The 13,148-nt window shown below is 48.1% G+C and overlaps 1 protein-coding gene and 1 long non-coding RNA gene across 5 annotated transcripts in view; one reads left to right on the top strand and one right to left on the bottom strand.

Moving 5' to 3' along the window:
- Positions 1 to 13,148, top strand: part of EML6 (EMAP like 6) — a 282,419-nt gene that overhangs the window by 266,518 nt on the left and 2,753 nt on the right. For 2 of the 4 annotated variants that reach the window (XM_025931862.2, XM_086701100.1), the window contains 9 exons: positions 2,883 to 3,091; positions 3,388 to 3,545; positions 4,176 to 4,290; positions 5,900 to 6,088; positions 7,759 to 7,931; positions 8,354 to 8,516; positions 10,126 to 10,229; positions 11,139 to 11,292; positions 11,693 to 11,793. In XM_025931862.2, coding sequence (XP_025787647.2) covers positions 2,883 to 3,091; positions 3,388 to 3,545; positions 4,176 to 4,290; positions 5,900 to 6,088; positions 7,759 to 7,931; positions 8,354 to 8,516; positions 10,126 to 10,229; positions 11,139 to 11,292; positions 11,693 to 11,793 — 1,366 coding nt within the window. Of the gene's footprint in view, positions 1 to 2,882; positions 3,092 to 3,387; positions 3,546 to 4,175; positions 4,291 to 5,899; positions 6,089 to 7,758; positions 7,932 to 8,353; positions 8,517 to 9,848; positions 10,001 to 10,125; positions 10,230 to 11,138; positions 11,293 to 11,692; positions 11,794 to 13,148 lie in introns of those variants that run through there. The other 2 variants (XR_015249223.1, XM_086701101.1) reach the window with 2 other exon arrangements.
- On the bottom strand, positions 3,185 to 7,785 carry LOC147582520 (uncharacterized). The gene is made up of 2 exons (XR_015249224.1): positions 7,562 to 7,785; positions 3,185 to 5,339 (listed from the first exon to the last, which is right to left on the bottom strand). It is a non-coding gene; the product is annotated as an uncharacterized LOC147582520 (long non-coding RNA).

Raw genomic sequence — 13,148 nt, 5'->3', positions numbered from 1 at the left:
AAATGTCTCATAAAGCCCTTCCTTATAAGAGAGCCTAACTTGCTTCCTTATGCCTTTCTTGTACTGCACTAACTCCGCTTCTGCAGTAGCCAAGACCAGATCTGTGCCTAGTTTCTCGGAAGAGGGTTAATCCTGTTGGGCCCTGTGCACAGGCTAGTCTTTCCAGGCTCACTGTCCTCACTTCTGCCATCTGCTTCTCTGGGCAGTTCCTGCTCTGGACCTGCCCCAGCACAGACCCCTTCTCACCCTGGGCCCCTTTTGACCGCTGCAGGGCAGACTGGTGGAGCCAGGACTTTTATTTAAAAAAAATTTTTTTTTTCAACGTTTATTTATTTTTGGGACAGAGAGAGACAGAGCATGAACGGGGGAGGGGCAGAGAGAGAGGGAGACACAGAATCGGAAACAGGCTCCAGGCTCTGAGCCATCAGCCCAGAGCCCGACGCAGGGCTCGAACTCACGGACCGCGAGATCGTGACCTGGCTGAAGTCGGACGCCTAACCGACTGCGCCACCCAGGCGCCCCGAGCCAGGACTTTTAAACCAGCTTCTAAACATGGTCAACAGATGCCTTCTCTTTGGTAACTTTCTCCCCTTGTCTTTGCTGGAATCGGCCCGTGGCTGTCTGCAGAAGGGTTCTGAGCCATTGATATCTAATGGTATGTCACCAACCACCACCTCTCCTGAGATGGTTGTGTGAGGGCCTCCCTTAGCTTCAAGTTCTGCTTATAAATGAGACAGTTTTGAGAGAGGTTTATATGCGTGTTACTCTTCTTTTGTTAAAGGACTGTTTTGTCGAACTCCAGGTATGTATGTGTGTGTGTAGTCCACAAAGTTGAGTAAGAAATGAGCTTATTATGTATAAAATGAATGTTGTCAGGTCCTAGATACTTGTATGAAACTTGTTCTGAGCAACGTGGAAGCCAACGTAAGGCAGGATACAGGCATCTCCACGGTCAGAAGTGTCCATAGATTAAGACCAGGAAAAAACAAACACTTGCTTAGAAGAAAGTGCAGGGGCGCCTGGGTGGCTCAGTTGGTTAAGCGTCAGGCTTTAGCTCAGGTCATGATCTCAGGGTTCGTGACTTGGAGCCCCGCCTTGGGCTCTGTGCTTATGGCTCAGAGCCTGGAGCCTGCTTCGGATTCTGTGTCTCCCTCTCTCTCTGCCCCTCCCCTGCTCGCCCTCTGTCTCTCTCTGTCTCTCAAAAGTAAATAAACATTAAAAAAAATTTAAAGACAGAAGAAAGCGCAAAATAAAACAGCATACCCCCCTTGGCTCCCAAGAATGATCCTCTATGTCTTTAGTGGCCACTTGGGCCACTTCTTCTGTAATCCAGTCATTGGAATCCTTTTTCTGCTGGGGAAGGGAGAGTTGTTTGTGTTTTCCTTATGTGTAGTTTTTTACTGATCTGGTTACTTCTTCATCTCCTGTAAGTGTTGTAATTGTTTTCCCCCAGTGTGGTATTTGTCTCTTAACTTAGTTTACGGTATCCTTGAAGAGCATGGGTTTTTAAACCTCTGAGCTCTCAGTATGGATGTATTTTCTGGTAAGTCGAACTTTCCATATGTGGAGAGAGAATGACTGTTGTGAGAGGTGACGTGCAGCAAGTCCTGGGAAGGGCCTCCAGGAGGATGAGTCTGAGATGCCAGGCCAGCTATGCCAGAACCCACCACCACTCCACTGGGGAGCCACTTAAAAACAAACACATAGTGAAACAGAAAAAGGGGATTAAGAATACACTGACCATGATGAGCACGGAGAAATGTTTAGACACCATATGAATCACCATATTGTACACCTGAAACTAACATAACACTGTACGTTAACTATACCGGAATTTTTTAAAAAGGTAAATGATGAGGAGGGGCAGGGAAAAGTACACATGAGGTAATAGGGGAGATAATTAAGAGGAAATGGGAACTAAAACATTAAGACTAAGTTAGAAGAAAATGGAAAGAAAAGTTTAAAATAAAAATTAAAAACTCGAAGGCAGAAAAATAATGATGAGGTAAAAACAGATGGGTTTACAATATAGGCTGAAAGACAACAAGGCAGGAGGTGTAGAGGGTGGTGACACTAAGTGGATACTTGCGGAGAAGTCGTGGCACCAGGCTCGGCTCCTGGGGGCGTTGCTTGCACCAGATCGCTTAATCCTCACAACACCTTATAAAATGGGAACTGTTACTATCCCCAAATTGCAGATGAGCAAACTGAGGCACCGAGAGATGACAATAATTTTCCCAAAGTTGCTCTACAGATAAATGGTGGAGCTGGGATTTGGTGGGGACAAAAGTTAAAAAGCAAATGAATCCAAAAACATAAATGAATGGGCTTGAGGAAAAAAAAACTGGTAATTAAATATTAAAGGTAGAATTTTTAAACCTAAAAGCCATGAAAAACAAAGGAATATGAAGGATTTTTTTTTTCTTAGGAAAGTAAAAGCAGAGAATCTTGGAAAGAAATTAAGAACAGTCTAAAGGAATGCGAGTCTCTAATTACACTCGAGGGGAAGGTTCAACTTCTGGTAGGCAGGAATCCTGTGATGAGGTCAGAGACAGGAGATAGGAAGATGAAGGGTGTCCTTTGTCCTTTTCTGGTATCTGGAGGCTTATATCTTCAGGGCCATCCCTTCCTGCACATTCATGGGTGCCTGGATGTGGCTTTGTGGGGGTGGAGCGGGATTGGGGTTATGTTAGCAGCACCTGCTGTTCTGGAAATTTCCCAACCTCTCTCTTCCCCACCTTGGGGGTCATGCCTGAGGCAGGGAGGGTACCGTGGAGGAAGAAGGAACACCTGAAGTGTACCCTGGGCTTTGCTGGATGGAGAGCCATCCTGAGCTCAGAGTGTGGGAGGACCCACCTCACCAGACTCTCTCACCCATACAGGCGCCAAGGTTGCCAGCCGAGGGGGTCACCTGGAGCGCATATTTGTGGTGGAATTTCGCCCTGACTCGGACACGCAATTTGTGTCTGTCGGGGTCAAACATATGAAGTTCTGGACCCTGGCAGGCAGTGCCCTGCTTTACAAGAAAGGGGTCATTGGATCCATGGAGGCTGCCAAGATGCAGACGATGCTCTCCGTGGCCTTCGGTGCTGTGAGTTCCAGCAGAAGCTTCTTGAGAGGGGGACCCTGAACCCCGGGCATGGGCATGGGGGGCACAGATAGCCACAAAGCTACAAACAGCAAGAAAGCTATTTCCACATTTTCACCTTTATTGGCTTACTTGCAACCTTTATTCCTTTATCCCTTTCCTTAGCACAGAAGGTCAATTTGAGTGTGTTTCTCTTTCTCTAGTTCTAGTTCCCTAACCAAGGAGCAGGTGGTTGGGAGGGGACCCTCTTGAGAGGTGCTGTGAGTGTCCTAGTGTGGAAGGTGTCCCTTTGTTTACAGAACAACCTCACTTTCACGGGTGCCATCAACGGAGACGTCTACGTGTGGAAGGACCACTTCCTCGTCCGACTGGTGGCCAAGGCTCACACGGGCCCTGTCTTCACAATGTACACGACCCTCCGGGATGGACTCATAGTGACCGGTGGCAAAGAGCGGCCGTAAGGCGAAACTCCTCTGGGAACAACTGATCTTTTCTTATTGTGCTGGGAGAAACTGACAGAAGCATCTCCCACTGGGAGAAAACGCAGATTTTCTTTCCCCCATCTTGCCTGCATCAGGGAGATGAGTCTGCCATCTCTCCAAGAGGGCCCTGGGCAAAAACCTTCAGAGTACAAGTCAGAGAAGGAGAGAGGTGGTTTAATGGTAGTGGAAAATCCAGAGAGGTATTCTTGAATAGACTCGAGTGACTATGCTCTTCATCGAGTGTTACTTCCCGTAGGTCTCGGGGACGGGAGGACGGAGAGGCGGGGAGAGAAGTTCCCCTGGGGACAGAGATGTAAGAAGGAAGCAGAGCAGCAGAGAAACGTTTCTCTTCATGTTTGATCTAATCAAGACACGGTTTGGTATTTTAGATCACAGTCCTCTTTCCTTCTGCCATAGTGGCATTTGAAAGTATTCTAGTGAAATGGTTGTCACTACCCGTTGGCAGGGCCAAAAAAGAAGCCACCCTGGAGGGTCTGTCCTGCTGGGACCTGGTGGCCTTGATGATAGGGACAGGGGACATGGAGCATCAAGGGCAAGTCTTAGGACAAGGCCCAACTTGCCAAGGTCCTCTCACTCCTTTTTAGGACCAAAGAAGGAGGTGCTGTGAAATTGTGGGACCAGGAGATGAAGCGCTGCCGGGCCTTCCAGCTGGAGACGGGGCAGCCGGTGGAGTGTGTGCGCTCTGTGTGCCGCGGCAAAGTGAGTGGGCGGGCCGGTCTTTCCCCAGCTGTCCCTAGGGGGCTGGGCCGGGAAGGGGCCCAAGAGAGAGAAGGAGTTCAGCCATACTCTTTCCCTGTGCCCAGGTGCTAAATCCTTAAAACAGGCTTCCAAGGTTCTACTTGCACTGCGGTGGGAGTCGGCCTAGCAGGGTCCCACAGACCCAGGCGCAGACTCTTCTGAGTCAGCACTGGCTGTATGACCTTGGGTGTGTTAGGTACCCTTTCTGTGTCCAGGCGGGTGGTTGTGAGGGTCGCGTGCGTTATAATGCGCGATGCCTTCCATTATGCCTGGCTCAGAGCCACATTCTGTGGATGTCGGCTGCTACTGTTATAGATGTGATTATTACTGTAGGCACAGAGATAGTAAATAATTTGCCATGCGCACGGTTACATGGTCAGTAAGGGGGGACAGTAAAGGGCCATCAAACTGTCTGACTCAAAGCCATAGTTTGTCAAGTCCTACCTGGGCTGAATATCAGAAACAACTGTGGAGTTGTTTCTTGTTGTTGTTGTTTTTAATATATGGCTGTCCACGTACTTACCCAGAGCTGCCAAATCAGAGTCTTAGCCATGAGTTGTGTGTTCCTTTTCTTCTTTTCTTTTTTTAATTCCCCAAGAAATTCTGAGGTCCTTAAAAAAACAAATCTTAACCTCTGGTTCATACCCTGTGTCTATAGTTTTGAATTGTTAGCAGTCTAAGAATGTGCCTTCTGGATGTTCCCCATTGAAAAAGGCAGACCTGACTTAGAGTCTCCATAATTAGAAATCGAGAGCTTTGTTTTTAGATAGATAAATACCAGTCATCTGGTAGGTAGGCAGACATCTGGGAGATGAAGGCAGAGGTAGGCCCGGAATGTGGAAGTCCTCGAGAGATGGCTCGTTGTTCAGTGCGAGGAAGAATTTGGGAAGACATTGAACGGTCCAACAACAGAAACGGACTACCCCGCTCTGTCATGAGCTTGCCGTCAGTGGCATGTTTTGGCAGAGACCAGAAGATGGCAGTCTCTGTGCCGACACTCTCATCCATGGCTGAGGGAGAAAAGGAAAAGTGAGGAGGTCACGGAAGGGCGGGCGATTTTGTTGTTAACAACACAACCTGTCCCGGCTCTTCCGGCGTTAATACCATTGCCAGCAGGGGCCACTTTCCCACATTGCTCTAATAGTGTTTGCCTTTAAGTTATTATTTAAAATACAAATCTTATTTTTTACCTATTTTCATCCATTTGCCTACCAATCTCTCACCTACTAGATTCCTAATAGATCATAAAAATGTTTCATTTTAAATTGTAGCAAAATATAAGTAACATAAAATTTACCATTTTAGCCATTTTTAGGTGTACACTTTAGCGGTATAAAGTACATTCCCACTGTCGTGCAGGCATCGCCACCATCCGCCCACAGAACATTTTGCGTCTCGTAGAACTGAAACTCCGTAGCTATGAAGTCCTCACTCCCCTTGCCCCTCCCCCTCCCCAACACTCAGCAACCACCGTTGGACTTTCTTCTACATGTTGGAAGATGTTGGTGCGCCATAGGAGTACTATCATACAGTGTCTGTCTTTTTCCTAATAATGTTTTTATGACAACAGGGGAAAATTTTAGTAGGAACCAAAGACGGAGAAATAATTGAAGTTGGTGAAAAAAATGCCGCTTCTAACATCCTGATTGATGGGCACATGGAAGGGGAGATCTGGGGTCTGGCCACACACCCCTCCAAGGACATCTTCATCTCTGCCAGCAACGATGGCACAGCCCGCATCTGGGACCTGGCCGACAAGGTGAGGGGTCCACTGTGCTCTGATGCCCACAGGTGGGGCCTGGCCAGAGCCCAGAGTGAGGAGGGTTGGATCCAGAGTTGGGGGATGCGGTGGGTCTGCAATTAAGTTAGAAAGCCTGGTGATGAAAGTCCCACTCACACACGCCCAGTCTGTCTGTTAGCTGCATATACCCACGTGTAACTACAGGACAGGAATAATCTGGAAATGAAGTTTCTTTGTTGTAAAAAAAAATCCACAAAACCTAAAAAATAAAGAGATATGTCTTCCCTGGATGGGAAGACTAAAAATGACTTAAAATTTCAAATGTTCCCAAATAGGACATTTCAGTCAAAACCCCAACAAAGTTCATGGGGCACCTGGGTGGCTCAGGCGGTTGAGCATCCTACTTCAGCTCAGGTCATGAGCTCAGAGTTCCTGAATTCGAGCCCCGCATTGGGCTGTGCTGACAGCTCAGAGCCTGGAGCCTGCTTCGGATTCTGTGTGGCCCTTTCTGTCTGCCCCCTGCCCCACTCATGTGCGCTCTCTCTCTCTCTCTCTACTCTCTCAAATATAATAAACATAAACAAACAAGCAAAAAAATAAATCCCCAATAAAGTTCCTCTTGGAGTTTGGAAAAAAAATAATTTAAAAAATTCATCTTGAGTAAAAAAATAGCAGGAAATAGGGTTGGGCCCGGGGCGGTAATTGTTACCATGTCGTATCTGATAAAAAAAAGTAAGTTCTAATCATTAAAATAGTTGGGTTCATTACAAAATAGCCAGTAAATATTTCAGTCATATTTTTAGTGTGAGGATCAAAGAACAGACTCACGGTATAGTTGTTTTACTCAAGTTACTTTTCAAAATTGTTTGTGTATTATGAACACTGGCTATCATTTATTGAATACCTGCTATACACCAGATGCTTCATATACACGATCATTAATGCTTACAATAACCTTGCAAGACTTGTATTGATATCACTTCTTTTCAAGTGGGAAAATGGGGGGGGGGGGGTGGTGCCTGGGTGGCTCAGCTGGTTGGGGTCTGACTTCAGCTCAGGTCACGATCTCACGGTTCGTGGGTTCAGTCTGCATACCGGGCTCCACACTGATGGTGCGGAGCCTGCTTGGGATTCCCTCTCTCTCCCCACTCTCTCCCTCTCTCTCTCCCTCTCCCCCTTTCATGCTCTCAAAAATAAATAATAATAAAAAGTTCAAATGGGAAAATGAGGAAGTAACTGACACAAACACACCCAGCCAGTAGTAACAGACAGGATTCAGGATTTGAACCAAGAGGTGCCAAAGCTTAAACTCTTTTCTCTGAGCAAGAGGTCAGCAGTCTAAGACTGGGGGATCCAGTCTGGCCTGCCGCCTGTTTCTACAAAGTAAAAGCATGCTCATTGTTTACATAGTGTCTAGGTTGTGGGAGATCATATGGACCACAGAGCCTACAATGTTTACTACCAAACCATTTACAGAAAAAGTTGACCAACCTCTGCCCAAGCTGTTCTGATGAAAACGTACTGCCCATCTTGGTTCCTCAGGGACAGTTACTATAAGAAGCAAGACGTTTGGAGGCCCAAAGTGGCAGCAGAGACGGCCTGACTGCTCTGGCCTGGGTGCAGGATTTCCCTTGGAGACCAGCCAAGAAGGCCTAGGGCTTAGGTCATGCTACTTTGTATCTATGTAGAAACTGCTTAACAAGGTGAACCTGGGCCACGCGGCCAGATGTGCAGCCTACAGCCCTGACGGGGAGATGGTGGCCATTGGCATGAAGAATGGAGAGTTTGTCATCTTGTTGGTGAACAGCCTGAAAGTCTGGGGGAAGAAACGAGACCGGAAGTCTGCTATCCAAGATATCAGGTACATAGCAGGTCGTCTGGGCAGGGAAAAGAAGGGCACCTCCTTCATTCTCCTTCTCTGTGGTTACCTTTCTGGAAGGGTCATGACTGGAATGAAGAATTCAGTTGTGGGAGGGTCCCTTTCAACGATCCAGCCGTGGAAGGAGACTCCCTCACACATTAATTCCCAGACATGTCTTTGCTAAGTTCCACGAAGAGTGTGGTTAAAAACTGCGTGTACGACGCCATTCTGCATAAGGCTACGTGCATCCACTCCCGTACTTCCATGGGATTGGATGCAGAGAGATTGCTGAACTCCCTAGAATGCTAACCACGTGTGAGTCATGAAGTGAGATCTCATTGCCTTTGAGCTTGGGAGGCCCATTCCAGAGCAGACCTGACTAGCCCTTCTCACAGACCATGCTCTTGGATTGCTTTTTCCAGAATCAGCCCAGACAGCAGATTCTTAGCCGTTGGTTCTTCTGAACACACAGTTGACTTCTATGACCTCACTCAGGGCACAAGCCTGAACCGCATTGGCTACTGCAAAGATATTCCAAGCTTTGTCATTCAGATGGATTTTTCTGCGGATGGCAGATACATCCAGGTATGTCTCAGCTTTGGTAATATCTGGGGCAACCAAGAATCATCACCATTATCGTAACAGCAACAGCGGTGGCTTATATTAATTGAGGGCTTGCTTTGCGCCAGGCTGTGCACCCATCTCCTCTTTATAGGAATGTTTCCAGTATTGCAACTTTTCCCCTCCCTTATAAATGAAGAAGCAGGGGCCTAGAGAACTTAAAAATGTTGAAGAAATAGAATTTTTAAAGTAAAGTTGTCCTTCAGTAAGAGACGCAGGCAGCTCAAGCCCTGGTAACTTTAACCCTCCTTTTACTTCCTCCCTTTGAAAGCTTCCTAACCTCTGCTTCTCCAGGGCTACACCTAAGCCCATGTGGCTTCTCATATTTAGTCATTTCACTTGCAAGTCTGGGGTGGGGGGGGGGGTGTGTGTGGCCCGTCCACACTTGGGGTCTGGATGCCAGACACCAAGCCTGGAGTGGGGGCTCCTCACTGGGTCCCAACTGACAGGTTGGAAGGGATAGAGAGGGGTCCCACCATTGGGACTTACAGCTGACAAGAGAGCAATGTCTCGTCCAGCACTCTGAACAAATATTGTGCACTAGTGAGCTGGCCTGGAGTGAATAACCCATTGTGAAATGAGAGGGGACCCATCCATTGATTATTTACTGAGCCAGGCGCTGTGCTAGGCTTTTGGATGGACAGGATGGGCCTGGTCACTGCTCTCCTGTAGCTTCCCTATAAGGGAGAAGACAAGCATCGAACAGATAACCACAAAATATACCTATAATTACAAATTGTGATTATGTGCTGCAAAGGAAAAGTACAGGGTGCTGCGGGAGCATTTAACAGTCGCTGAATTTAGATTCACTTCCTCTCCACACAAGTGATATTTAAGCTGAGGCCGGTGGGATGTGTAGGAGTTAGCCAACAAAGAGAGGTGGGAACATTGTTCCGGGCCATCTGTATGAAGGCCCTGAGGTGGGAAAGATCTCAGCTTTCCATGAAAAGCAAGAAAACCTAGGGTGGCCAGGCTAGAGACACCCACAGGAGTAGATGGGGCTGGCGATTTTCTAGAAAATGCTTATCTCCCCCTAGAACATTCCCAAAGAAGCAAAGGTCAGGTCCTAGATGGTTCCAAACTCAGGTACATCGGTTGCCGTCTGTGAGAAAATTCACCTACATCTGTACCAAAGGATCTGTTTGTCCAAGAACAGGGACTCCCAAACTTAAGTGAGGATCACAGATCACCCGGCGGCTTTGTTAAAACACAGATTGCTGGGTCCCACCCTCAGAGTGTCTGATCTGGTAGGTCTGGGGTGGGGCCCAGGAATATGCATTTCTAACAACTTTGCAGATGATGCTGAAGCTGCTGGTCAGGAACCACATTTGGGGAACTGCTGCCTTAGGATTTTGGAAAAGAGCCAGAAAATGAATGGAAAACCGTCCTGCTCATGTGAATTTCGCTATAGGCTGACCACAGGTTTTGCAGCCTCAAGCTGAACTTGGGTTTGTTGAAGAGTCCTAGGGATCCAGAGGCTTGGCCAGTGTTCTGGGGAAATAGTACACCCAAAGGGGGGCCCTTTGGCCTGGAGAGAAAGCTGATGGACATGGTTGCCTCTTTCTCCTCGCAGGTGTCAACAGGAGCCTACAAGCGCCAGGTGCATGAGGTACCCCTGGGGAAGCGGGTCACTGAAGCCGTGGCCATTGAGAAGATCACCTGGGCCTCCTGGACAAGGTGACTGGAGGAAAACACTTTTTTTTTGTAATGTTTATTTATTTTTGACAGAGAGCACGAGTAGGGGAGGGCAGAGAGACAGACACAGAATGCGAAGCAGGTTCCAGGCTCTGAGCTGTCAGTACAGGAGCCCGACATGGGGTTTTAAACTCACAAACTGTGAGATCATGACCTGAACCAAAGTCGGACTCTTAACTGACGGAGCCACCCAGGTCCTCCTGGAGGAAGACACTTCTTAAGGAAAAGATCACAAGGAAGTTTCTTAGGCCAGACTCAGCCTCCAAGTTTGTATGTGGCCCAGATGTAAAAAAAAAAAAAAAAAAAAGCTCAGAGATAGAGCTGTCTTGTCTTTGGGGACTGGGGGCTGGGGGCAGGAGGCTTCTTGAACCTGGGCTTTTGAAATGCAAAGCCCTCCCTTTTGTGTAATCCCTTGGTCCTTCATCTGCAAACTCACCCAGCATGTTCAAAGGGAAATTACCTCCCAGCTTTTGGCTCAGCCCTGGTGCAGTGCAGTGGAGGCCTGCCGTTGCCAGGAGGGACGGGAGGGTGGGAGGGCCAGCATTGCCACTTAGCAGGATAAGGAGCAATGCGTTGCCAGTTCAAGGGAAAGGACACCACCAAGCTGTGAGCTTGAAGGTGCCCAAGCACATACACATCCAAAAGGACTAGAGGGCAGAGGGAGTGAATCAAAAATGGAGGGAACTTTTCTCTTGGGGTGCAAAGGAGGGGGGCAGAGCAGAGCAGTAAGAGCTAGGTCAATGCACAGGGGGGCAGGGGACAGAAGAGACACATGATCATAGCCAGTGATGCAAAATAGCCCTCTCTTCTCCTTATCCCTGGGAGGGGACACCTGACCACAGGAAGCCTTCTCATGCATCTCCTTCTGACACCTCTTCTTACTCAAAACAGCATTCTGGGGGATGAAGTCATTGGCATCTGGCCACGAAATGCGGACAGGGCTGATGTCAACTGCGCGTGTGTGACCCATGCTGGCCTCAACATTGTCACAGGAGATGACTTTGGGCTGGTGAAGCTCTTTGATTTTCCATGCACAGAAAAATTTGTGAGTCTTCCTCAGAGGAACTCCCTACACGGCCTCCAGGCTCTTTCCTGTAGTCTGCAGGAGGCAGTGGCCATATCTAGATGGCCATCGAGAATCTAGAGCAAGAGGAATCTTGTTCCAGTCCTGTGGAGATTTGGGGACCCCTAACTTTTGCATCTCCCTTTGGAGGGGAAGTTCTGGAAGCCGGGAGAAGGGAGGTTGGGAGGGGTACAAATTGGCCATCCCAGGCAAGAATGGGACAGGAAAACCCATCAGTGAAAGGTTGGCTAAAAGAAATGTGCAGACGAAATGGGAATCCCGAGTGGAGGATTCTGGGACGGGGAGATTTGAGTCCTGGAAGTAGTCTGTGGTTTCCAGGAGGAGCAGGGTCTCAGCGGTCTCCATTCATTTTTGCTCACAGGCCAAACATAAGCGTTACTTTGGCCACTCAGCTCACGTGACGAACATCCGTTTCTCTCATGATGACAAGTATGTGGTCAGCACTGGAGGAGACGACTGCAGGTATGAACATGACTCACCTGCTCTGGTTCCCCGGGCCTGGTTGTTACTCCCTCTTCCTGTCCCCACATTAGGTGTCCCATGGGACACAGGGAGGGGCTGACATCATAGTGACAACAAGGATTTGTCATGTATGGTCTGGTGACTCTGAACCCAGGTCTTGAAGGGCCCGTGTCCCCAGTAGAGCTGTCCTGGGATTGGTGAGAAGGGGAGGACAGGATTCCTCCTCTGAACATTGCTGGGTGGAGGGACAGATGAGTAAGGGACTCCAGGTGGCTGATTTCAGTAGGACAACCCAAGGCATCATTGCATATAATCAGGTTAAAATGGCCTTGATCCATAGGTCTTTTAACTCATAACTTCCAGCTGATCACCAGGGTTCTTAAGATGGGTGATTAGGGGGGCCTGGGTGACTCAGTCAGTTAAGCATTGGTTAGGTGTCCCAACTACTGATTCTACCTCAGGTCATGATCTCACAAGTTGTGAGATCAAGCCCCATGTTGGGCTCCATGCTGAGCATGGGCCTGCTTAAGATTCTCTCTCTCCCTCCATTCCACCCATGATGGGGAGCACTCCCAGGTGCTCTCAAAATTATTAAAAAAAAAAAAAAAAAAAGCCTCAGTCACCGTGAGAAACAATAAGGGTGTCACCCAGTTTTACATGAGATCTGGTGAGAAGTCAAGCCATTAGGCCCAGTGCTAGTAGCAGGAGATCCTCAACCAGCTATTTGGACTGGGCTGCTTTTAACCTTAACTGCTGCTGAGTGTTAAACAGGCACATGTTCCGTGAGAGGTGTGACTGGCCTTCCAGTGATTTGGAAGGACCCTTACCAGCCTGCTCCAGAGATGACATCAGCCTCTTCAGCCTTTCCAAGAAGGCCACTTTCTCTTGTCCCTCCAAGTGCATTCCTTATTTGGATTGTGGAGGAACAGGACAAAGTCATTCCTGAATCTCTCATTCTCCACCTCTAATGTAGTTGAAGGGCTTTACTGCAACATGAATATAGGTTTCTGTTCAGCCCAAGCAAAACTCTTGGGGGGGATAAAGAAGTGTAGCAATCCCGATATATATGTATTTTTAAAGTTTATTTATTTATTTAGAAAGATAGAGAGCCTGGGAGGGGCAGAGAGAGAAGATAGAATCCCAAGCGGACTCCGTCCACACTGTCAGTACAGAGCAGAGCCCGAGGTGGAGCTCAAACCCATGAGCTGGAAGATCATGACCTGAGCCAAAATCAAGAGTCTGACACTTAACTAACTGAGCTGCCCAGGTTCCCCCAGATATTTTTAGTGGTCTGAGAGAGGTTGTGGAAAAGGCACCTGTAGAGAATGTCAACCCACTTCCTATCCAAAAGCATG

Source organism: Puma concolor, chromosome A3 (genome assembly GCF_028749965.1).
Source record: "Puma concolor isolate L17-30 chromosome A3, mPumCon1.1.hap2, whole genome shotgun sequence".
Lineage (NCBI taxonomy): Eukaryota > Metazoa > Chordata > Mammalia > Carnivora > Felidae > Puma > Puma concolor.
Note: the sequence above shows the minus strand (reverse complement) of the source record. Positions and strands in the feature narration are given on the sequence as shown.